Source organism: Cyclopterus lumpus, chromosome 4 (genome assembly GCF_009769545.1).
Source record: "Cyclopterus lumpus isolate fCycLum1 chromosome 4, fCycLum1.pri, whole genome shotgun sequence".
NCBI classification, from domain to species: Eukaryota; Metazoa; Chordata; class Actinopteri; order Perciformes; family Cyclopteridae; genus Cyclopterus; species Cyclopterus lumpus.
The window spans coordinates 7410400-7435993 of NC_046969.1; the positions used below are offsets into that span (position 1 = coordinate 7410400).

Sequence of the window (25594 nt, forward strand, 5' to 3'; positions counted from 1 at the left end):
TGATCACAGTAAAGCTACTGTTTTACACTAAAAGCCTTTCAGGAAGTGCTGGAGGATGTACTCTATTGCCTCCACACGGCTCTCAACATGCTAGTGGTCGGTGGTTCTCAGCTAATAAAAGCTCTAACAGTGTTGACAGAGATAACATTCCTAAACTGTTATGAGCCATATAAATGAGAGCAGTGTTGATCGGCGGCCTTGAGGTAGCCAGTGGGGCCAGATGACATGCACTAAAAGGCACGTGCAGCCGGCCCAGCACATAGAGGAGCTTGGATTACAACACACTGAGAGGGAGAGGGACTTCATTCTCTGCTCAGGTAGATATGACTCCACTCTATCTTTACATTGCAGACAGCTGTTTGATGCTATATGAGAACCTGGTGAACCATGAAGTAAAAGTAGTAGTGCGGCACAGTGTAGAAACACTCTAGAAGTTAAGGTCCTGCATTCAAATGTTTGCTTAAGTAAAAGCATCAAAGTACTGGCATTAAAATACTGTCTACTTAAAGTCCCCAAAGTAAATGATGGAGCTAATTTCAACGTTTGACTGTGTTTCCAGTTTGTTTGGACACAACGCACTATCGGAGACATCCGTGTAAGTCTTAATATTAAGATATTCTACAAGCTGAGACAAAATCCAACTTGTGACAAATTTGCAATCACAAGGACACACATGCTTACCCCAACCCCCCCAGCCGCGTGTTGACTAGCGCACACACACAGAGCCTTTACCTCATTTCCTTGTGTGCGTCCTCGCCTGTCATGTTCTTTCCCTGCTGCTCTGTCTGAGTGGATGGCTGCTGCTGTAGGAGTCCTTTATCTCAGAAGACAGGTGAGGATGCATTATAGAGTTATATAATAATAATAATAAGTCAACAAGCCACCAGATCTGCGACCTGGACTTCACAAATGGTATTTGTTTTGTTCAAAATGGGGAGTGTTTATTCCTCATAGTAGTTCAAAGAGTTTAAGGCCTTTTGAAGAAGAAAAAGGAAATCAGAAACTACTTAGAGAGCTTATCTCCACCTAGGCATTAAAACAAGTTTGAGAATTTGTTCCCCCGCTACATTTGGATCCAGCGCAGTGTCAAAAAAAAATAATAATAAACAACTCGTCAGATAACAGTGTCGGAATATTCTAAGAAAGAGCAACAATGTTATTACCGCCATGACGCTGTGAGGCTGTTAGCATCAGCATGCTGACATGCTCACTCGCACAATACTAACATGCTGGTATTTAGTTTACCATCTTAGTTTAGTGTGTAAGCATGCAAACATTTTCTAAATAGTACGAACTATTAAGGACAATTGAGGCTGATCATTAGGTTTGCAGTAAAAACGACGTGATCCAACATAAATAAGTGAAACGACCAAAACCTCTTAACAGGTTGTGGCATGTGTTAAAATGATGTGTCGGCACCACAGCAAAACAATGTAACCTTAGGTTTAGGGAACAAAACCACTTATCTAAATGACTTAACAATAACACCGGTCTAGTGGTCAAAAGTCCTGTGCTCACCGTTCATACTACGTCGCTAACTCTGATCAAATCCATCTTACGGTCGTTGAGATATATTTCAGTCTGGTCCAAGGCAGAGGACCCGCCGTCTGGCGGTGACCTGGATTCTCACACATTCTTGGATGCACACCTGGTATCAGAGCAGCACCCTTAAACTAATACTTGTTCTATAATCCATTGCCTTAAACGTCCACCAAGAGCGTGGAAATGTGGAAAGGTTTTCGACATCATGCTGACAAACAACCAAAGAGAGAGCGATGAATAAACCACGCCGCAAGTTCAATTCTCTTGGCCTCGTTTCAGTTTTAGAGACGACATTTCTAACCCCTTCGGCCCCCTGTGCAGGTCGGTGGTGGAGGCGACAGAGGTGGATCTGAACATGCGTGTTGGTCTGCACACTGGACGGGTGCTGTGTGGTGTTCTGGGCCTCAGGAAATGGCAGTATGACGTCTGGTCAAACGATGTCACACTGGCAAATGAGATGGAGGCTGGAGGGCTGCCGGGGTCAGTGCTGACTCTTACACCCACTGGAACTGGACTCTGAGCAGTCACAGTGCTAACACACACACACACGCGCGCACACGCACACGCATGCATGCATGAACACGCGCATACACGCACGCACGCGCACACACACACAAACACACACGCACACAAACACGCGCACAGACTTATAATGTATGCATCCAATCACAGTAGAGATGGGGACATGTAGTTTCATGAAGTATAAGCCTGACTTTATTATTGATTCAACAAATATAACAAATCTACTGAAAAGACAAAAGAAAATAATGAATTGAGCCACCTGACAGCTATTGTCCATTTTGCCACAGCCTTTACAGACGCACATTGCATTTACCATAGGAAGAAAAACTGGATATATTATCTTGTAATTATGAAGCTGTATTATGATATAGCATCTCTATTATGATATCATAATTACTAGATCTCTATCTAATTGTGATGAGATCTGTATCATATAATTATGAGCTGGTTTTCAGCTACAGACATTGTCGTTTAAATGAAGAGTTAAACATGGTTATCAAAGATGTGGTAAGGATGTCATAATTATGACATCAGATAATTATGAGAACTTTTCACCTAATTATGAGAAATAGAAGTCAGAATGTATTGTGTTGCAAAACTAAATCAATCAATCAAATCAACAGGATATCGGAAAGTAGATATCTTTGAGTTTTGGCTGAATTTATGTGGATTTTGTCCAAATTGAATCAAATTCTTGTTGTCAGCTGTGCCCGAATTATATCTGCAATACGCTAATAATCATAAGCGAGAGAGAGCACTTGCCATGCAAGGAGGAATATGTTACCTAAATGCAGTGGCACAGGTTTCTAATAGTTTTTGCACAATGATGAAGTTTAATGGCACAAAAACATAAGCTGCATTCGGCTTTGGCTACAGATGCAATACATGTTAGTAGGATTAATTAACTGTTGGTTTTGCTCTTTTTATGTGGTTTGTAAGGAAAAAATAGTCACCTTATCTCATATTCAGTCTTAAAAGGTTATTAGGATTAGGATTTTTTTAAATATAATTTTCTTTAAAGGACAGCAGTTTAAAATAAAACAGACCCCGAGTATTAAATTAATACTTTCATGCAAGAAAACCCATGTCCAATAACTAGCTGATTTGCATTTAAAAAGCAGTGGAATGAGGTCACCCCATTGGCTCACTTTGGTCTTGTTTCAAGGGAAGTCGAGGACCCGTAATCAGATTAAATGACTCATTGGGATGAAAATGTCTTTGCTGTAAATAATTCTGAGCCGGCCGAGGGCCTATTAGGCCGCTGAAAATAATGAGGGTGATAATGATTTGAGACTTTAGCGTCGAACCTCTCTCACTAACTGGCCTGCGTCCTTCTGCTCTGCTTGCGCTCTCAGCAAGGTGCACATCACAAAGACCACCCTGGAGTGCTTGAACGGAGACTACGAGGTGGAGCCGGGCTTCGGCCACGAGAGACACGCCTTCCTCCAGAAACATCACATCGAGACGTTTTTCATCGTGCCGTCACACAGACGCAAAGTACGCCGCTGTCATCTTCTTCTTCTTCTTCTTCTTCTTCTTCTTCTTTTGCATCTCTTACGCCAGAGGTGATACATCTGTTATGTCAGTTAATCCTCTGATGCAGAGAGGGAGGACGGACCAAGCGTTAAGCTGACATACACATGGCAAGGATCACTATCTCTCACATTCACCGTGCATGTGCACGAGAGCCGAGGGATTTCCTTTTATGGTTTGCTGAAAATGAGAAGTTGGACTAGTTTTATATCTAAAGTTTGTAAAAAAATTAGGCAAACTAGCGGAAAGAAACACACATGTAGAATTGAGATCAGTTAATTTGATGTCTTGTACAGTTTGTGTTTGTATATTCTATCTATATTTTAGCACATTATGATGGTCAATTTGAGGATTTTTTTGGGGCTGCACGGTGGTGTAGTGGCTAGCACTGTCGCCTCACAGCAAGAGGGCCGCGGGTTCAATTCCCGGTCGGAGCGGTCCTTCTGTGTGGAGTTTGCATGTTCTCCCCGTGGCAGCGTGGGTTCTCTCCGGGCTCTCCGGCTTCCTCCCACAGTCCAAAGACATGCTGCAGGTTAATTGATCTCTAGATTGCCCATAGGTGTGAATGTGAGAGTGAATGGTTGTATGTCCCTACATGTGCCCTCGATGGACTGGCGGCCTGTCCAGGGTGTCCCCTGCCTTCGCCCTATGTCAGCTGGGATAGGCTCCAGCGCCCCGCGACCCTAATGAGGATAAGCGGTATTGAAAATGGAAGGATGGATGGAATTTGAAGATTTATCATCTGTCAGTTAAAAGTCAGAGAAGTTGCTGACGCAGTACATCTTTTTGTGTTTTTGTAGATCAATGATCACAAAAAATCATCTTTGTTTGAAGTCACATTTTTATATTATAAGTGAAATCTGAATGTTTTTCCGAAAGACAGTGCACATATAAACATGTGGAAAACACATCCTGCTTATAGTTTTGGGCCTTGAATGAAGAACTGTTTATAGAATGTGAGGAGATTATATAGGAGCACCTCTCAATATCTAGGTCGTTCTTTTTTTTGTTCCCTGTTCATCTCATTATCTTCGTCTCCTCAGATCTTCCCCGGTCTTATTCTGTCAGACATCAAACCAGCCAAGAGGATGAAGTTCAAGACGGTGTGCTACCTGCTGGTGCAGCTGATGCACTGTCGGAAGATGTTCAAGGCCGAGATCCCCTTCTCCAACGTCATGACCTGCGACGATGACGACAAGGTATTTAACAGAAAGAGCCTCTATCTCATAGAACGTCATCATTTGAATATGTGCATACATGTGTGTACTACTACTGTGCAGGATAGATGGAAATACACGTGGGTTACGGCGTAAGAGAAATCCTTTTAATGGGTTTGTATGTCCATTCGTGATCCTGCTAGGATTCCTAATCTGCTACACACACACACACACACACACACACAGACGGTAATCTGGATTTCTAGATTTTGCATCATCATAAATCCTACAGTATGCCTGCAATACAACTACTTGTCGAAAAGTAAACCAGAGCAGTAGGTATTACGACGTAAAGTCACTTCTTTTAAACTGTCTGTGTGTGTGTGTGTGTGTGTGTGTGTGTGTGTACACGTGGAACTGATATGTGTGTGTGAATATAAGCATTGATTTGAGCTTGTTCACATGTTTCTCATTAACTTTGTGGGAATATTTGATTGCATCGAGTCAGTCACAGTGCTGCTGGTTTGTTCCTCGGCCTGTCGGTGTTTGGTGGTTTTGGTGGTTGTGATTGGCTACGTGGACTCGCAGGTCCGCCTGTCAGAAATAGCCTGCTAGCAATAATCCGCCCAACTGTGTGAGCTTGGCCATGCATTAGCACTGACTGCTGGTAATCACCCACAGCCTGGTATCATCTCCTCTAATAGCATTAGCCACATTGTAACATGATTATCCGAGTAGCCACAATCCTAGCATTGTGACACAGTGGAATTTTATAATGGATTTTACGAGAGTGAAAAGAATTTGGGCGAAATAATATTTTCATCACGGTGAAGTTGTTGAAAGTGACAAGGGCAAGATGTAAATGCACAGCTGTATATATATATACAGCTGTGCATTTATATCTTGCCCATGTCACTTTCAAATATATGTGTGGTGTTGTGCATTTGTCCATTAATTCCCTCGCAGGTAATGTGAATGTATTTGGGGTTTTATTTCGTATTCCAGAAATTATGAGTATCCTTCAACCCTTAATTGCGCACAGCCTCCAAATGCTGCATGTTCATGCTATGCATTCTGCACTTTTCATTGTGTTAGTGTACCTAAAGTGAACCAAAAAATTCAACCAAAGCGATGCAATTATTTATTGTGTTTTTTTTAGTACAAATCAGCTGGTTTCTGGATGTTTCAACGTTGTTGTTTTCTTGACGCGAGTGCGGCAATCTACTTTATTCTGTTCCGTTTCAAAGATAATGAAAATTCCTGAAAACAAAGAAAACGGAATCACCTTCCGCCTTGAAAGATGAAAACGAGACAAAATGCCTTGTCAAGATTGATGTTCAGTGTGTACGATCAGAGAACGGTAATTATCTTACAACCTCTGTATCACGTCCAGTGCAGCTGGATGATTAAGGGAGCTGTTTTCAACTTCACTCCGTAGTCGCGGATGTAAATTTGAAGAAAACTTCACATTCTATTTGCGTTACTGTACTGCAGCTGTCAAACGCCTGTAAGTGAGACAGAGAACTGACTGGCAACCGCTCTAATAATAGCAACAGTAACGACTTTAGCGATGAATAAGTACAGCATGTGCCTGCTTGACATGCTGTATGATATTTAAACAGGCTAACAGTATGTACCTGTTGCATACCATTTGTCATGTTATTTATTCATCTATCTATCTGTCCTTTGAGTTTCTCGACAACCGTTCATCCGATACACTTCACACTTGGCGTGCGTGTTGCTGAGGAGCAAAGGGAGTGCAGTGTCGAGTGTTAAGTTGTTTGGATGAGCGGTTCTTGGGGACGCTGCAAGCAGCAATGCCAGAGGTCAAGCAATCAGCAGAAAGGGCACTGCACTAGTTTGGAAATAGGAGCCAACATCCACAAAAAGAAAACCTCCCGCCAATACCAAATAAAAACAACATTTTCGGTAAAAAGTGAAGGTTATGAAGCTTGACAAACATAACATTGAACATGAATGACAAGCAAGTAATTGTAGATACGAGTCATTTAAAAACGCAGAACAAAACACACCCATACAGACAAAAAAACGTGATATGGTTATTGCGAACGGATAAATAATGCTTTTTTTCTCTTTTCATACTGCTGCTCTTTACAGTTTGTTGCACAGGTAATTGTGGTTATTTTCAACTTGAGCCATATTTTATTGGTTTAATGCATCACAACAGCTGATATTAATTGAAGGCATCTCCCCAGGACGCATGACTTATGCCAACTCCATCAAACCCAAAAGGCAATTACTGTAAAACGCACAATAACAATCAAACCACAGTGGAATCTACCTACAGATGGAACTTCAGTTTGTTGGGGCATTATTATTAGATTTAATTAGCAGCTGGCAAGAAGGTTATACATCATATCATCAGATCGTAAATTAGACCTTTCAAACTGAGAAATGTAATAGAAAATTCCTCTTCTTCATGAACTTTATAGCATGTTACCAGGTTAGTGCAACACTATAAACATGCCCACGTTAAAGTAATTGGCTTTATCTTACTGGAGCATGGTGACATGCTAATGAAAGAACTATAGCTACTTTACTAATAACTTTCTAAATGTGATACATGCTATCGAAACATTAGCACAAGACTAGACTCAAATTGACACACTTGAGGCTGACCAGATACTGCCTATCTAAAAAGAATAACGGTGATATACTGTATACACACTGTGGGGGAAATGATCCAGAAATAAGATAATAAACAATCAACAAAGGTGAACAGAGTTATCCGTTGCTCTGGCTTCATTCAGAGACCTCTCAGTGGGACTGAGCCCTCATACACAGATGAGTTAGAAACATGCGTTGTGACTGCTTTCTATTTAGGGTCACCAGTCAGGGGGCTCTGGTCATGCTGGTTGCTTACTGGGACACATAAACGGAACAGAACCATCACTAATGTGATTAATTACTGCGCCTTTGCATTTAGGACTCTGTGTCTGAGCCATTTGGGCTGCGGTGCGGATTTTAGGTCAATAATTACTTGTTTTATATCTAGGACATCTGTATCCGCTTCCAAGTTGCGATCATCCTGATAACGGAAATGTGCTGCTTTTGAATCTCACGGGCTGCAATTTGTGCAGGATGATACTTCTGAACATCTGTGCAGACTTAAGGAAAGACACCATACAAACACACTTTCTCGCCTCCTTGCACTCGCTCCCTGTCCGCTATAACATCTAATTGAAAATCTTATCAGTTGTTATGGCTGATTAGATCTTCCAACTCTGGTGTGTTAACTACTGAATCACAGGGTTGAGTCTGAACTTCCTTTTCTTTCTTTTTTTTCACCTGAAACCATCAGAATGACTGAGCCTGTAATTATTTTGGTCATTTGAACATATTTGTACATTATTTCTTTACAGAGTGGATTGATTTGCTCTCTTTTATTAGGCTTCCTCTTTTTTAATGCATTTAATTTATATAGCGCTTTTCATAATACTCAAAGACACTTCACATAATTAGAACATCCTAAAAGCTAAAAATAAATAAATAAGAATAGCTAAAATACAGGTAAAACAAATAAAACAAATAAATAGGGACTTTCTGAGTCGCTCGGACCATGATAAGAAAACAAAAACAAAAACAAACAATCACACAAAAGCATCCTGTAATTGCAGCTTCATGTTTTGTACCTGATTGAAACCAGTAATTAGTCACCCTTAATTTACATCTATGCTTTTCTTACTGTGAATTGTTAAAATGTCTTTGGTGAAAAAGGCATATAGTATATATATATATATATATATATATATATATATATATATATATATATATATATATATATATATATATATACGGTAAGGAGGTTTCCAGTTTTCTGTCCATATGTGATCAAACAATTTAGTGTGTTGGTGCATAGCGTGCTCCGTGGCCTCACGGGGCCAGGCCAGCATGGCAGGCCGGCTTTTTTCCTCTCGCTCCCTTTGATGTCTGTAAAGTCATGATGACACAATCCTACGGTTGTAAAATGCTGAGCTCGCAACACGTTGGTATTGGTATGCCTCACGACGCCGGTCAATGTCAACACTTCGGACGAGAGACTTATTGGGTTGCCTTCTCGGTGTCTGACAGCGGAGAGCCATGCGGACTGCGTCAGAGAAGATGAGGAGCCGGACGTCCTTCTCAGCCACGACCGTGCAGAACTCCCCGGGAACACGGGTCAACCGCTACATTGGGCGGCTCATCGAAGCCCGGCAGACTGAGTCCGAGACAACGGACATCAACTCCATCACTCTGTTCTACAGGAGCAGAGACAAGGAGCGCAGGGTGAGGACACGCACTGAACATCTGCAGAGTAGCCAGCAACATGATGCACAAAATGCAACAAATATGTCCTTTTCCTCATCATCGCACAGAACGTAACCTGCTTCGTGACTGCACCCCCCCCCATCCCCCACTCCCCCCCTACCACCACCACCAACCGCCCTTCTTCTCTCACAAACACCCAACACTGTCTCTAATTTCTCCCCTTTCTCCCTCTCTCCCACGCCTGTTGTCTGTGATGTGTGTGTGTGTGTGTGCGTGTGCGTGTGCATGTGCGTGTGTGTGTGTGTATGAAGAATCCACCCACCTTCTCAGGAGGGGGTGCAGATAATGATTTGGGAACGTCTGAGCAGCACACGTGATATCCTTCTTCTGTGTGTGCGTGGGTAGAGCCATAAAGGAGACACAGAAGAGGGACGGGTTTGTGTGTGTGTGTGTGTGTGTGTGTATGTGTGTATGTGTGTGAGAGTGTGTCTTTGTCTCGGTGTAATCTAGACGTTCAAACTGGTAGCAGACTAATTAAATCCCTACACAGTCAAAACTAATTTTTGACAGATTTCAGAAGTCTCTCCCTTCAGGAAAAGAAATGCTCAAATGAGTGTTTATTTGCTTCCACGCAGCTACGATGAAGACATCAATCATATACTCATAGTTCAGGACACGTTTGTTGTCCCAGAGAAATACCGGTCTTCCACAATGTCACACTTCACCGTGGAAAAGGATTATTATTTGCTCCTGCTTTTACCGAGACATAAATACACATCTGACAGGATGGATATGGTAAATGCTTCTTGTGTTGACATTTTCTCTCTGTTGTGTCCTTCAGTACCACCAGGTGTACGACGACCATTTCATCAGTGCGGTGGTTCTGTCTCTGATCCTCGCTGCTCTGTTTGGCCTTATCTATTTGCTAATGATCCCACAGTACGTACACACACACACACACACACACACACACACAGTTTCTCTATTCCTGTAGCGTAATTGGATCGATCTCGCTGGGGTGTAGTGAGACGATGAAACGAGGAAGGTGTTTATGTGTAAATGTGGGAAAGCCCTTCTCACGCCAGTCTCTCCTCTCCTCCCTCAGGGGGATGCTGGTGCTATTGCTGCTGCTGCTCTGTGTGTGTTTCCACGTGGCCTGTGTCATGTACCTGCAGCTCACCAGCGTTCAGGTAAGACTCCCGGACCAGTCTTTCGACGACACGAACAAACAAACAGATGCTTTCTGAATGGCTTAAGCTATGGGAGAGAAAATGAAGCCGCGCTTTGACAACGAAGATGTGTATCAGCAGTGGATGTTGGCACGTTGCGACAAAATGTAGTGTACTCACACGTGAATGAGTGTTGTCGCTCCCACCTGGAAGATAACATCACACTGGGGCTTTACAACAGATTAAAAGTCCTCTCCTTATAGTAGCTGGAACAAGTGAATGTTTTGCTTTTTTGCTTCATGAATGATTTCAACAATTAATTTTCCAATGGGTTTTCTGTAACCCGACTAATAAATGTATTGACTAATCGTCTCTACACAAAACTGGGGTCCGGTTGGAGTGACTGTGACGTCTTCTATATGCTTTGACATCACGTTACTCCATATGACACTGTGGTATCATGCATGTGGGGTGACTATGGGTCAGTGTTTAGCATGCCCGTCTTTCAATCAAGAGGTTGGCAGTTCAATCCCCGCCTTAGTCGATGTGTCCTTGAGCAAGACACTTAACCCTTCATTGCTCCCCGTAGCTGTGTCTACGGTGTATAATGTAAAGTGTCTTTGAGCATCTTGAAAAGCACTATATAAATTAAATGGATTATTATTATTATTACATTGAGCTGTCATCATATCCTTTAAGCGTCTCCTCTAATGGGCCTGCACATAATGAGCCACACCACAAAATGCACTCTTTTAATTTCCACTCCTGGCTAATGATGTGTCCAAAATGCTATTGAGGCAGATAAACAGGTGCTTCATTTACTCTTTCATCTGGTTTTAGTGCCAACCGAGCTGCCTCACCATCCAGATCCGAGCAGTGCTGTGTGTCTTCCTCGTCCTGCTCACCTACTCTGTTACCCAGGCCTGTGTGGTAAGGTGGTACTTTTTACATGCACAGTATAATAATACAATAATAAATTCAAGCATATTTGTGAAGAACAACATCATTCAAAATCAATTATAAGCGGTCTACAGTGACAAAACAATACAAAAAGGTTCAAACAAATAAGGACATAGTGTGAAAGTTCATTACTTATGGTCTTCCCTCAGTAATATGATGTCATATGCATGTCTCTGAGGAAGACCACAAGATACAGTCGAAAGCTCCATATAAACATATATATTCGTGTGCATATCAATGAGTTACAAGTAATTAATTAATTGCTTGTATTGATATCACCATACAATGACTTAAAGGCCCAAATGTAAATAATGGTAATAAAACAATTGAGTACATAATGCAGAGCTTTTGAGTTGGAAACAGTGCCATCGTTTCATTGTCATTTCAAGTCTCTGCAGTACACGAGTTGGCAGAGTCACAGCTGAGCAGATGTTGCTGTCGCAGAGCCTCAGAAGAATAAACTATGCATTGTTCAAGTGTAAAATATCCATTTAAATATTTCAAACGCAAATTGTTTGGTGTCAGCGTCGGCCCCAAAACTCGGTCAGGCTCTGATGTGTGTCTTTGTGTGGATGTGTGACTCCTGTAGGTGTACAATTACATAAATCAAAAGGATGCCGTAAAGAAATGGCCCCACAGCCTTTTTTATAATATTCATTATCGGTTAATCTAATTATTGCATGTTTTTTCTTTGATGTATACAACATATCAAAGATGAACCTGAGCCTGAAGAGATGCCTGAAACGGCCAGAAATGCATGCCGGGATAGCAGCTCTGTGAGCCTTGATGCAGAAAAATGTCCCCTGTCACCCTTACACTATTAGTAGACTAGATTATATCATTTGATTATTACGACTCGTGCATTAATGTAAAAGCAGGGTTTTTGTGTTGTAGTTGGTTGAGGTCGAGCTTATTTCTCAGCAAGTAATGATCATTTTCACTTTAGCTTAATCAGCAGATTATTTCAGTTTGGACACATTTTCATTATCATGAATACATTAAATCCTCTCCAGCATAACATACAGCGCTGTGTATCTTTATCAGCCCATTGCATCCTCACAAATCGTGTCCGGCTGTCTAAAGTGTGCATATATCCGTGGTTGTTTCTCTTTTGTCACCCGCTCCCTTGTCATCTCGTCCCCCAGGTGGGATGTGTTCCTTGGGGGAGAGTCGGGACAAACACCAGCCTCTCAGTTGAGGACTTCCCTGCAGACGCCAACAGCACCGCGGCGGACAGAGCGTGTACCAACATGGCGTACTCCCTGCTGTCCTGCGTGGCCGGCACCCTCACTCTTGTCCCCTACCTCCGAGTCTCCTCGACCCTCAAGATCCTCCTGCTCCTCCTCCTCTCTGTCACCTACACCGTCGTCATGGAGACCAGCGGCTATCGCCAAGCCGTGGGGTAAAACTGAGCTGCACGTGACGTGTAGTTTGATGTGGAGCAAAAAAAAAAAGAAAAAAAGATGTGTGTTTGTGGTCCGACGTTGTTCATGCAGCGTATTTATGTTTCTTCTTCTCCTCTTGTAATTTGCCTGTCAGGGAATTGAAAGAAGCAGAACAGCCCATTTTGTTTCTCCGTGTGTGTCTTTCAGAGGAGGGTTCCTCCACTCACGGGGTTATGATCCTGTGTTGGCTGCGGTGCTGTTCTCCGGAGCTCTTGCTCTGCATTCGAGACAGCTGGACCTGAAGCTGCGGCTCGACTATCTCTGGGCAACTCAGGTATGATCACGTGAACGCGTGGCACACCTGTTGCTGCTCACGTACGCATACGGCTTTGTCTGTGCGCACCTAGTTGTTCATGTGCACTGAAAAGCATCTGCCTATCACGTTCTGTCTGCACATGGGTCGTGAAGTGATACTCAGAGGGTGGCAGTGGCTCAGGTCGAGGGGCAGGTTGGCTGTTAAGTGTCGAGTTGTTGATATTCAGCTCTTCCTGGCTACAGCTTACAGCTCAAGTGTCATTATTCTTTATTAAAAAATGTCGACCAAGAAGATGAAACCACAAGAAATTCACAAAGACAAAAAAAAAGGAGATGCAGACATGAAAGGACCATGTTGTTGTGTGATGGAAACGGTCAGCGTTTTTTAAAACAAAGGTTTTGAGATTCAATGTTTAATGTTGGTGTGTTCGCATGCACAGTGTTGTGTAGATCATGTCAGTGATGCTGTTTCTATTTTAAGAATGTAAGTGAACATTTGCCTTTTTTTGCAAATCAGTATCTCCCTCTAGTGATACGGAGAAGCAATTGCATCTACCTTCTGAGCTGTGCGACAATAAAAAGGCCCATTCGTATGTGGACATTATAGCAAACAGTTTCATTTAGGATCGACATCCTCGTCACTCTCTAAGTGTAACCTCTCCTTCTCCACTTGTGCGTTGTGTATATTGCGGATCCAGGCGGAGGAGGAGAGATGCGACATGGAGAAGGTGAAGCTGGACAACAAACGGATCCTTTTCAACCTGCTGCCGGCTCATGTGGCTCAGCACTTCCTCATGTCAAACCCCAGGAACATGGTGAGCATCCACAGACGTGTCCCGGCTCGTCCAACATGGATCAACACACTAAAGACAGTTAAGGATTCTGGAACCAGCAAAGACTTCCCAGTGTTTCCTGATAAGTGAGAAGACACCCAGGCACCCAGGGTAAAGCTGGGGCCATATTTAATTAAATGTTCTTTAGACATCACGATCAGGGACTGGAGCGATGTCCTGCTGCGAGCAGTTCAAAACAGTAACACACAAGAAGAAAAAGTATAAAAACTCAAATCATTTTGAATTTCATTTTACTACGACCGACACATTGTGAGATCCTGGCTCCACAATGGGAACACTGGTTTGGGTTATCGACAGTATTGTGTCAGCATTAAAATGTAAATATTTGAAGCATTGAAACATTCAGACTACTTCTGTTGTTTCAACAGTTATGTGTAATTCAGGGCATCTGATTTCAAAGTTAAATATTTGATCATATATAATATGCTATAAGTAGCTACACCTTATTTTATGTCACTGCATGATCGATTAAGAAAAATAACAAAAATAAATATGGGCAAAATTAGACATTCAATACTGATGACAATGACATAATATAGCAATATTGTAATATTTTATAATACTGACGTCAGAAATTACATACTAAAATCACTAAATGACAAAGTCATGCACTAAACCCGACATTAAATATATATAGCATATTCAATAACACATTTCTTCAGGCAGACAGAGATGGATTTGAGGAAATTACCCTCTTCATGAAATGAGCTGGAGCAAGTGTTTCTCCTCAGCTTTCTGTCACCAGCTGCAACTAAAAATATAGTTGTCCCTGACCTCAGGGATGATAAAGTTCTGCAAGCAGTAATGAAATGCACGAGTAAATCAGCTGCTGACATGGCTGTTACAGGGACAACCCATGCACATCATTATTTTTAATAAGTCCCACTTTTTCATTCTCATTACTGCGGGTTTTGCACATACTGCTGCTGGTTTAAAGCCAACTTATACTGCAATATCATACCACAGTGAAACTAGAGGCCCTGATGTGTCACTTTTCAACTCAATTTAGCCATTAGCACTTTGACCCACACATCAAGATGGTCTTTTAACCCATAAATCACCAAAGGTGTGCTTCTTGGCTAGGAGATTTGAAACCTTCTAATGAGCTTTATGGTTCAGGTCTTTTAGGTAATGAAGGAGAGGGATAAGTAGATATGTTGCTGATTATCATGTTTGGACTTCCCATATCCCAAAGAAAGTGTTGAGGTCGTAATGTGGGAAATGTCCCATGTGTTTAGGACAAAAGTACTGTTGACCTGACCATGTGTTGAAGTGGAAGTGTGAGCCGACAGCCCCGTGTGTCTGTGTCCATTGATTAATGAACATCCCCTCCACTGATCTCGGTTCCTTCCTCAGCCCCTTTCTCAGGAAGTGATGAAAACATACATCCTTTCAGGAAATGCATAGCCCCTTAATATAACAAGTGTGGTACACTAAACTATGTTCATATTTGTTATGCTGCATACTTATTGTAGCAACATTTTTAGGTGCAACGTTAGTATCCAAATGTTGTATGTAAAGGTGATGAGTATACAACACGGATTGAAACATTACGTATGGCGCTGATGGCCCACAACCAGTACATATGGTTTATATTCTCAAGTCTCTTTTACTTTTCGAAATAGATACAAAAGCGGGACATGTTACCATGAAGGTTATGCTCATTTGCAGGGAGACTGCAATTGTAATACTTTGTATATTTTGTGTAAACAGAAGAGAACTATTAGGACACAGCTGTGATGTTGCAAGCCAGAATTTAGCCTGTTTAGCATATTAAAAACAAATAATGGCGAAATATTTGCATAATGAGCTCAAGAACTGCATATGGGTCACACTAAGAACATACAGGATCCTACGTTTCCCAAAATGGTAAATGTCCATGTTCTTCAAACACCCATGACCTTATGTTTGTCTACAATCCCATACTAAAATAAACCTTATGACATCATCCAGAGTTATTCTCCAACTGACTGGGACTCCTGCAGAGCCACAGATTATTTTAACAAGTGCATCGGAGTCCTATGCGACCCTTAGTATTTAAAAAAAACACATGAAAGAGCAATACTTAATGCACTGGATGACATGTTCCTACATTGCAATGAACATGGCCATCGTAGTTTATTTTGAAAACTGCAGTTTATACCTCAAGCAGACGTTACTGAGCTCTGAAACATGGTTCCATGTTAACACTGACGAGCTGAGAGGAATGAACTACAATGGACACAACCATCATAATGACAGAATATGTTAACCAGTTGCAGCAGTATAGTTTATTATTATTATTATTATTATAATATATCATTATTATTTTTAACAGCTCTTTGTAACGACAGTGGAGCTCTTTAGCATGGAGGCATAAGCCGTAAGCCATACAGGCTTTGGCCACACAGACAGTATCAGTTAATAGGTTAAATTAATTGTTCATTTTGATCTCGTCATGGGATTTGCTAAAAAGTAATACCAAGAAAAAAGTAACGGCGATCTTATCCTTTAACAATCAGCTGGCTGTGCATCAGTTAGTTGCTGGGATCATCTGAGGCGAACACTAGTACACACTGGGGGCAGGAAGTCAGGAAGTGTGTTCCCGGCACATCGGTGACCCCTCGGAGCTACAGTGTATAGAAAGGCTTCCTTTCTTTCCTCTGGGCTAAAGTTCACCCGTACACTGTATTCATAACACAGCGCAGTGGGACTCTTTTGCCTGGAAGTTTCACCGCTCGCAATTTAAAAATAGTTTTGGAGCATTGGGAACAACTTGGCAACATTATTTTTTCCCTTTACATAAACAACCTCAGTCAGTATGTGAAGTGCAACCCAAAAGGTTGTCTTGGGTTGTTTGCTTGTCTTGTATTTCCAAATGATTTGGCACTTGATTAGTAATACAACTGCACTGTTGCTGTCAGAAACAACTTAACAATGAAGCTCTCTTGAAGCTTGAACCAAGTCAATTGTGCCACAGATGGAACTTGGGTGCACAATATGTAGCTAAATAATACAAGCGTTTTTATAACAAGAGACCATATTGCGAGGGAACACAACAATGGCCCCTTCCCCACTTCCTGCCCCCCTACTTGGACAACACCCGTCTTCAAACTGGACCTTCATTTTAATCTTAATTGGACTTTTGCACAGCGCCTTTATAGTTTTCCAACCACTCAAATTCTCCCATTCACACACATATTGCACTACAAGGTGCCACCTGCCCATCAGGATCTAATCTAACGCTCACTCACACACCAACGGCACAGCATCTCGCCCATGGACTTTGACATGCAGAAAAGGAGGAGCTACAGGTAGAACCGCTGGTCTTCCAATTGCACCGCCAAGTTTCGTGACTCTTTGTGACGCTGTTGTGGTGACAACATCTGTCCACAGACAGACAGACAGAACAGGTGGTAAATTACTCAAAACTGTTTCTGTGGTACTTCCTGCTACAGTGGATGTTTCCAGGACCCCATTTTGGCCATGTTGATACAATACCACGTGGCTGTCGCACCTGGTAATTGGTAAACTAATGGAAGCTATATTACATTACTAATCGGTGTAAAGAGAATTACAAAGGGAAAGACTGCCTCTAGAGGCAAGGCATAATGTTCTGGACATTTCAAAGTCCGATATCTCAGAACTATCAGATCCTTTAATGCCTTGTGATTCCAACAGTAGTGTAGTCCAGCTTGGTCAGACCAGTTAATCTTAACTTCTTTGCCCTCCAGGACCTGTACTACCAGTCCTACGCTAAGGTTGGAGTGCTGTTTGCCTCCATCGCCAACTTCAACGACTTCTACATTGAGCTGGACGGGAACAACATGGGCGTCGAGTGCCTCAGGCTGCTCAATGAGATCATCGCCGACTTTGATGAGGTGAGTAACCTCTCTGTTGCATCGTAAACCTGCAGTTTTCATGTCTGCTTGATCTGCCTTTGGAAAATTTGGGGTGAAGCTCTCATGCAATATGACCTCCATGATGTCATTTTTGAAGATGACATTGTGGCTATGGCTTTAAAAAGGAACTGTGTTTATTGATGCAATATAATAAGCAATGGTTGCATTTGGGAGAGTTCTTCAAAATGAGTAATTACTTACAGATGACTTTTGTCATGATTACGTCTATGATCAACAACATAAAGCACCAATGTACTCAAGCACGCTAAAATAGTCTATTTTAAATTGCATCTGGATTTGTTTGCCAAACACAACCTATAATATATATGAACTCAAACTGTCAATTTACTCCAATTTGATTTTAAATTGGAGTAAATTGTAAACATGCTTTCCTCCTGTTTTTATCTCCTTTTTCTTATTTTGTTTTCACCCCTCCAGCTGATGGACAAAGACTGCTACAGGGATATTGAGAAAATCAAGACTATTGGAAGTACATACATGGCTGCAGTAGGGCTGGTTCCTACAACTGCCTCCCAGGTACACATGCAGCAGCTATATTTGATCCTGTGTGAGTTTGTGTGTGTGTGTTTGGAGGGTATTAGCATGCTTTGAAATTGTTCAGAATGGACACGGCAGTTTTGAGAGGCCTAATATTTGCAGGTAGCTATTTTCCGGGCGTTGATATTTAGAACGCTGTCAGATTTCACTCAACAAATCCTCTGCGAGGGATTAACGGCCTCTGTGTTTCAGCATATTCTGCATTCATAAAGTTTCTTTAAATCCTGCAAAGCTGACAAACAAAAGAATCCCTTCTGCAACTCCTGCAAAATTTCCCTCAAACATAACAGTCAGTCACAAAGGTGGTTTGACTCTGGGGAAATACCCTGGCGTGAGCTTTTGTGGCGGTCGTAGATGATAAAAACATCAGAGAGACAGAACTGAAGGATTAAATAACTTCCTAACTGGGATGTAGGCATGCTTGTTTGGGCATTAATCTGTGCTTTCCTGATATCTGGGTGTTTTTTCTGATTCACAGTTGAAGAAGTCCATCACCTCACATTTATGCACTGTGTCAGATTTTGCCATCGATATGTTTGACGTCCTGGATGCCATCAACTACCAGTCTTACAACGACTTCGTCCTCAGAGTAGGCGAGTGAACGACACACACAAGCACACACTGTCTATGTAAACAATGGCGTCGGAGCTTCTGACCTGTTGCACTGGACACCACTGACGCTCAGTGCCGGTAAGTTTGGGAGGAAATGCATCACTGGGAGAGCGTTCCCTCCAGGAAGCTCGTCACAGCGAGACCTGAAGTCCTGGGTTCCATTGTGTTGGGTATCCTGTGAGGAGCCTGCAACAGGAGCCCTTGTTTAATCCCAGCGTAGCCTGGTGTACACAATGCCATCCTGTCTGCAGACTGTGGGGCTCCATGTGCAAAAACCGCATGCGTTTGTGTTCTCGACTGAACCCCGGCTGCAGAAACGCAACTTTTGATAATCTGCGTAACGCAGAATTTTCAGTAAGTGCAGAAAAACAAAGTTTGGTCTAGTTTCACTTGTTCTGCATGTGCCATGCTGCTGTCCAACCTCCTAAACGTGTAGAGCTGTGGCTGTAAAGATGAAGCAACACCATTGATTTGTAAGGACATGTCGTTACAGGGATGTCATTTCTCAATACTGAAGACAGGCTTAGAATTACAGATCGATATACGTGTTATTAGTACCGATGCTCAGTCTGGTTTTGAGCATCAATAGGATTGATACCAAAAAGAAAATAGAATCACAATAGAATGATCTGGTTGTTCATAAATTTTACACAATAGATATATTTGTTATTTATCATTCAAAAAAGTTCCTTTGTGTTAACCTGCATGTGATTGAGTAATAAACAGAGAATGGTTAAGATGAATGCAAAATGCACTGGGTAGGGATGAAAAGTTAATTAGGAGGAGTAGCTCATTAACTCTTCATTCACCTTAATAAAAACCTTGCCCCCCAATTGGGGTGAAATTTACACATTATGGTTAAACTGTGTAAAACACTACAATAACCATGAGAAAATATATTGATGTTGTACATCAAATTAAACAGAACTTGGGCTATTTCAACACAACTCAAAAATCAACTAAAATAATTATTAAAATATCATTATCATAATTTTGTCAGGAGTCAGCCACTCAGCACGTTTCCGGAATCAGCAACCTGTAGCTCGGTGCTATCAGAAAAAGCCAGATAGCAACGACTGCACACAGATTCTAAACAAACAAAATCATTCTGCACCAAAGCATCAGCGAGATATGAGCCAAAGAACACAGAACATGAATCGCTTTAGCGCTTTACAGTCAGCAAATGCTGCTTTATACCTTTGCCGATTAGAAGAACAAAAAAAGCTAAAGACTGCTGTATTTGGATGTATTGAACATCATAAGTACATCAATAAGTACAAGTGAAATACGCAGATGAGAACATTTAAATTGCACAGATGGTGCCCAAATGTCCATTTTGGAGACCTCGCCTGAACTCTCTGTACTAAACTCTCTCTAACTTTGTTCTGCTTCACTTTATCAAAGTCGAACTTTGCAGAGAGACTGTTCACATAGTTTTGGGTTAAGACCGTTGCACTGCATCCTTCCAAGAGATAATCATCCTGAAAGTGCTTTTTTTTTCTAGACGAACCTGAAACTTCTATTTTTGTTGTGTTTCATTTTCTCTTAACCAGTAACACATATACTGATATTTACACATCTGAACAAAAGCTCACATGGTTTGCCTTTATTATAACACCAACATTATTCAAATAGCCTTTGTGGTTGCAGAGATACATCCTTTTTAGTTTGGGTATGTTATTTCGAGCAAAAACCTAAAAAATAGGATGTTTTTTATAAGGTTAATTAAACATCAAGAAACAATGCTCTTCCATACATGAATTTGCAGCAGCAGCAGCTTTTAAAGACTATCAGTGGTTCTGGCCTTACTGTTACTTTGTATCAAATTGAGCAAGTTTGTAGAGCGAACCGGAAAAGTTGTCACTGAAAGCTGCATTTGCTCCTCGTTTGTTCAGGCTTTGAAGGACCAACACATGGCGCAATATTTTCTGTCTTTAAGGACACAATAATCAAAAAATATATTTTTGGGTTGATTTAAAACAGATGACAATTAGATGAGTTTACTGTGATCTCACTTTGAGCTTCATTGTTTAAGAACTTGTAGTTACATATGCATACTTTGTCTCAAACACACCACTGACTCCTTTGAAAGGAGTTTTCAAATGTCATGTCATTTTAACTGTTAACACTTGGAGACCTTCCTGAGAGTAAAGATTATCCTAAACGTGTGCGTTCATTTTTAAACTCTGGGTGTGTTTGGTTTATGTGTCCAGGTATCAATGTGGGACCAGTGGTGGCAGGAGTGATTGGAGCTAGAAGACCTCAGTATGACATCTGGGGAAACACAGTGAACGTAGCCAGCAGGATGGACAGCACTGGAGTACAAGGAAAGATACAGGTACAGTACAGCAGTCCACTGCAAGATTCTTCTTTTCCTGCAGGAAAAGGTTTGATAGCGATTAGAATCTGTTTCAGAAGAAACCTCTTCCCTCCATGTTTCTTCTTTAGGTGACAGAAGACGTCCATCGTCTCATGGCAGACTACTACGACTTTGTCTGCCGAGGCCAGGTCAGCGTTAAGGGCAAAGGTCAGATGCTTACATACTTCCTGGAAGGGCGCAGGAAAGGCAGCAGGCTGTCTCAAATCCAGCACCAGTCCAGCAACGCCGAGCGGCGGTTCAGCGCGTTCACCCAGGGCAGCGTGTGCACCAGGCTGAGCCCCGCCCCCACCGTGACCACCTACGCTACCAGCAGAACCCCGAGCATGGCCAAACCAACCACCTCCACCAGCACCATCAGGTACCTGCCCACTGTCGCCATGGCAACGGTGTGATGGATGCTGTATCCATGGTGATTGGGAAAAACAAGAAATTGAGAGTGGAGGTGGGGAAACAGAATGGTAACAAGACAACAGGAGCAGAACGTTTATTACAAAAGGAAAAAGTAGAGCCGACCTCCACTCTTCTTCTACCGTATGTGGGAGGCAGCTGAGACCCTGATCATCTGACGGCAGACCTGGACTCTGGCCTGGACTGCGTTTAGGACTGGAGTCTGAGGGGGCCCTCAATCAGACTCTCCCTCCACACTGGAGCCCTGTTTGTTGTTTCACGACACACGGTGTCGTGAACAGGATGCAGGATGCGTTAGCCACGTTGCTCTGTAACCAATCAAAGGCCAAGGCGACTCCCAAAACTGTTTCCACAACTACAAATAACTAAATCAGCATCAATATAAAAACAATTGCACAATTGATAGTGTAGCATGCAACAACCACATCCAGAAATTCCTTTAACAACTTTAGCTGACCCTTTTCTCTCAGTATAAAACCAAATCAGTGCTGTTGCCTTAGCGACCACTCCTCACAATGAGTTTCTTGCCATCGTTTTTGTTGCCTTTAAGATTCTTTATTGATTTATTGGACACCAATTCAGATGTATTAACTTACAGGGGCATTGTTGTCCGAGATATATATGTTTTTACAGTGGATGAAGCCAAATGTATAATTGTAACTGGCAGTTAACAGTTTTAACTTGCCAAAATATGACAGGGCATTGCCTTCAATCACTACCTGGACGTTTATACCCCTTCACTTTAACCCTCCAACGGCACATGAGGTATCTCTTGAATCCCTGAGCCGCGCCGCTCAGTGTCCTTAAGTGCATGATGCCACGGCTGCATTTCAGTCTTGTTTGCGGTCTGTTTCCCTGTGATGCTTGACTTCCAGATTCTTCCTCGTCAAAGTGTAGCAATAAAGCGGTTCGTCTTCTATCTCAGCCCCTTGCATGTAACCAGCTGGACCCTATTTTGACATGATAGTGTATGTAGCCAGTAGAGTGTGCATAGCTAGCCACACCAGTGTGTATCTCCGTGGAGTTGAAGCATGACTTAGAACATACTTATTTTCTGTAACCGTGCGAGTGTGATTCCTTCCTCGTGGAATTCTATTTTTTTTCTTGTTTATTACGAAATATTTTCTATATTCTGTTCTACTATTTTTATGAACTAAAAGCTGCTTTGATCGGGAAAAGAAAACTGCCGTTTATGAGGAGACACCCAAACCTCCGTGTCTGGCTTCCCCATACAAAATCAGATGATTTATTGTATTATAGCATGCTACTCACAGTATGGCTTACCACAGCCATTAACTCTCCTCTAATCTGTTCTAGCATGCACTGCCTGCGAGCTTGTGGCTCTTACATGCATGCTTTGAAGAAACATTCATACAGGCCGAGCAGCGGACACACAGTGACTCTTTTTTAATGTAGTCCTCATGCATGCGCTCACGGTAGCGGTCCTCTTGAATGTAAGGTGCTTTTTTGACCCGTGTCTTCTTCATGAGCTTGGCGTGTGAATCTTTTCGAGGACGTTTTCAGGACGGTTTGACATCAGGCCGGGGGTCCCTCCTCCTCCTCCCCGCTCCTGCTGTAGTCAACAGGTAGCAGGTTTTCAAATGTGCCAACCTATTTTCATAAACATATCAAACTTTTTGGTGTTGAGCTGTAGCACAACTGAATGTGTGGCTACGGTTATTGTGGATTTACTTTTGTTGAATGCGTGTATTTTTACTGTTTGAGCAGTTCTTTAACAGTTTTGTAACTCAATGATCAAATGATGGCAAATATGGAGAGATTTATTTGGACACCATAACTGACTGAACTTATATTAAAAATAGATTTAAAGTCTATATAGTATCTTGGATGCTTACTTTGAGTTTCTAAGAGATTAAAAACAAGGATTTTTATACACTTGCTTTAGACAGTTTATGGAAAGTTTATGGAAAGGAGTTATGTACAATATTTTTTCCTGTAAATTGGATATTTTCATACTGTACGATACGGGTTTCAATTGTTATATGTAGGTAATACTTGCTATTATTGTACATTGTAGAGGTTTTTTTCAGAGATATATGATGAATGATCCGATATTTGTCAAGTTCTTTTGTTGAAGAAGTATTTATTGAGATGTTTTATGTCAATGTGAATTTTGTTAAAGACGATATTTTATACTAAGTGTTTGCACTGCAATGATATAGACGTATCATGATTATAAAAATAAAGAGTAAAAAGTGCTCTTCCTGTGCTCTTTCACTTTCTCTCTCTCTCTCACACACACACACACACACTTTGGAGAGGCTATCAAACTCAGTTGTAACGTTGCGTAACAGTTGAAAAACAGAGTAGTTGATGTTAGAGGTTTAGAGCAACATTGAGGTCAATGTCAGCCTGTTATTCACTAGGAGCCTCATGCTGGTGTTATGAACACATCTGCTACCAGAAAAACATGACAGCCTGTGTGTGTGTGTTTGTATAGAGAGCAGATACTGTACGAATTGTGCGGATAACAAAGACTACGAGCGTGACAACCTCCCATTTCTGATATTAAGGGCTCGATAAGTTGTGATGTAAGAATGTTGTTTTTTTATTGAGTTCAATGTCAGACAGGTGCTGAGGAGAAAAAAATCACATGTAGCCTCAAAAATGAACCTTACATGTAAGTAAGGTTAATTTTTGTATTATCAATAAATCTTCAATACATTTAATAATAATACCCTTTAAATAGAGAGTTCTTAATAAATGAAACAATTATTACACTACACTATACAGAAACAAAAAAGAAAAACATTAATAGTTGCTACAGTACAAAGTGGAAGTTAAAAGTGACAAGCAACATGGAAAGAAATATTCATGCAGAAATACAAATGTTATGAAGATACAGTAGTATAGTACATAGTAGAGAAACATTTCCACTACATAGTCGACAGAATATGACACATTTGTCAAATAAGTAATAATAATAACATCATAAATCCCAGAGGAAGGGAAAATAATGCCATCAAGTGTATCCAACCAACAGTCCTAAAAATCCTAAAATGTGTTATAAAACAGACATTGGCTAGCCTGATAAACGACCTATTACGCACATTTCTCACATATTTCGTATGTAGAATGTAATGTTTATGTTTCTACTACACTTTAAATGAAGGTTTTAAAAGTTTAAACAAAAATACACAAGTTTGTAAAGAGTCCAGCGTTTAAGACTCACCGTTTCAGCAATGAAGGATATTTCCATTAAAGTAAGTCAGCTGGCTCTCTTCACAGCAGACAGTTTGACATTCAATAGCAGAAAAAGCACAGGTGCAATCAATAACATTAATGATGGCTGCAGTTGGCTCACTGGCTTATTGGGACAATATATTAAGCAATCATTCATGTGATTAATTACACCTGTGGATTTCCTGCTCTGGACCCCCAGTGAGTTGCCGTCACCTGTCACATCCCTGTTTGTGTCGGAGTGTGTGAGAGTGGGACGGCACTCTGCGAAATCGTTCCAATTGTATTTTGTGAATGTCGGAGGAAGAAAATGAACCTCCACAGTGGACCGTTTAAAACGCCTGGTGTTCGGACCCCCGTTCATCAGCAAAACAGACTCCATCAGAGTTTTATTCATGTTTCATTTCTCTTTTTTTTTTAACCATGTGGAGCTCTGCTGCTGTTGCTATTTTACAACACCTTCATGTTGTGGGTTATTCCCCTGAGCAAATCATGAGGAGTTGTGGACAAAACAGGGCATACATTTGCCGGAGGGAAAACGTCAGAACTGGACCGGTGTCTGGCCTGACGATGGCCTGATGCAGCTCACATCTAACTGGAAAGCAAGGCATATCTGTCTGATGGATGGGAAAAAAGGGCAGAGCAGCATACAATGAATGACCCCCCCTCACCCCAAGAAAATATTCATGGCTCATCAGTTCGTGTTCAGATAGAGCTTTTAAAAGAAGCATAATATGTCCAGTACTAGACAACCTCAAATCAGTACCCCTTAACTAGTCCGGTTACCTGTTCATTTATTTATCATCTATTGTTTTTCTAGGGACACGTATGGACCATTGGGACATTTC

At 41.6% G+C, this 25594-nt stretch overlaps 1 protein-coding gene across 1 annotated transcript in view; it reads left to right on the plus strand.

Annotated features, from left to right (window-relative positions):
* Positions 1–23760, plus strand: part of LOC117729878 (adenylate cyclase type 1-like) — a 36931-nt gene extending 13171 nt beyond the window's left edge. The window contains exons 6-20 of the mRNA XM_034531260.1: positions 1864–2022; positions 3420–3561; positions 4641–4796; positions 8847–9041; positions 9865–9962; positions 10129–10213; positions 11033–11122; positions 12298–12554; positions 12745–12871; positions 13551–13667; positions 17420–17566; positions 18026–18124; positions 18624–18738; positions 20971–21095; positions 21206–23760. Of these exons, the coding sequence (XP_034387151.1) occupies positions 1864–2022; positions 3420–3561; positions 4641–4796; positions 8847–9041; positions 9865–9962; positions 10129–10213; positions 11033–11122; positions 12298–12554; positions 12745–12871; positions 13551–13667; positions 17420–17566; positions 18026–18124; positions 18624–18738; positions 20971–21095; positions 21206–21529 (2236 nt within the window). The 3' untranslated portion in view covers positions 21530–23760. The remainder of the gene's footprint in view (positions 1–1863; positions 2023–3419; positions 3562–4640; positions 4797–8846; positions 9042–9864; positions 9963–10128; positions 10214–11032; positions 11123–12297; positions 12555–12744; positions 12872–13550; positions 13668–17419; positions 17567–18025; positions 18125–18623; positions 18739–20970; positions 21096–21205) is intronic.
* The last annotated feature ends 1834 nt before the right edge of the window (positions 23761–25594 follow it).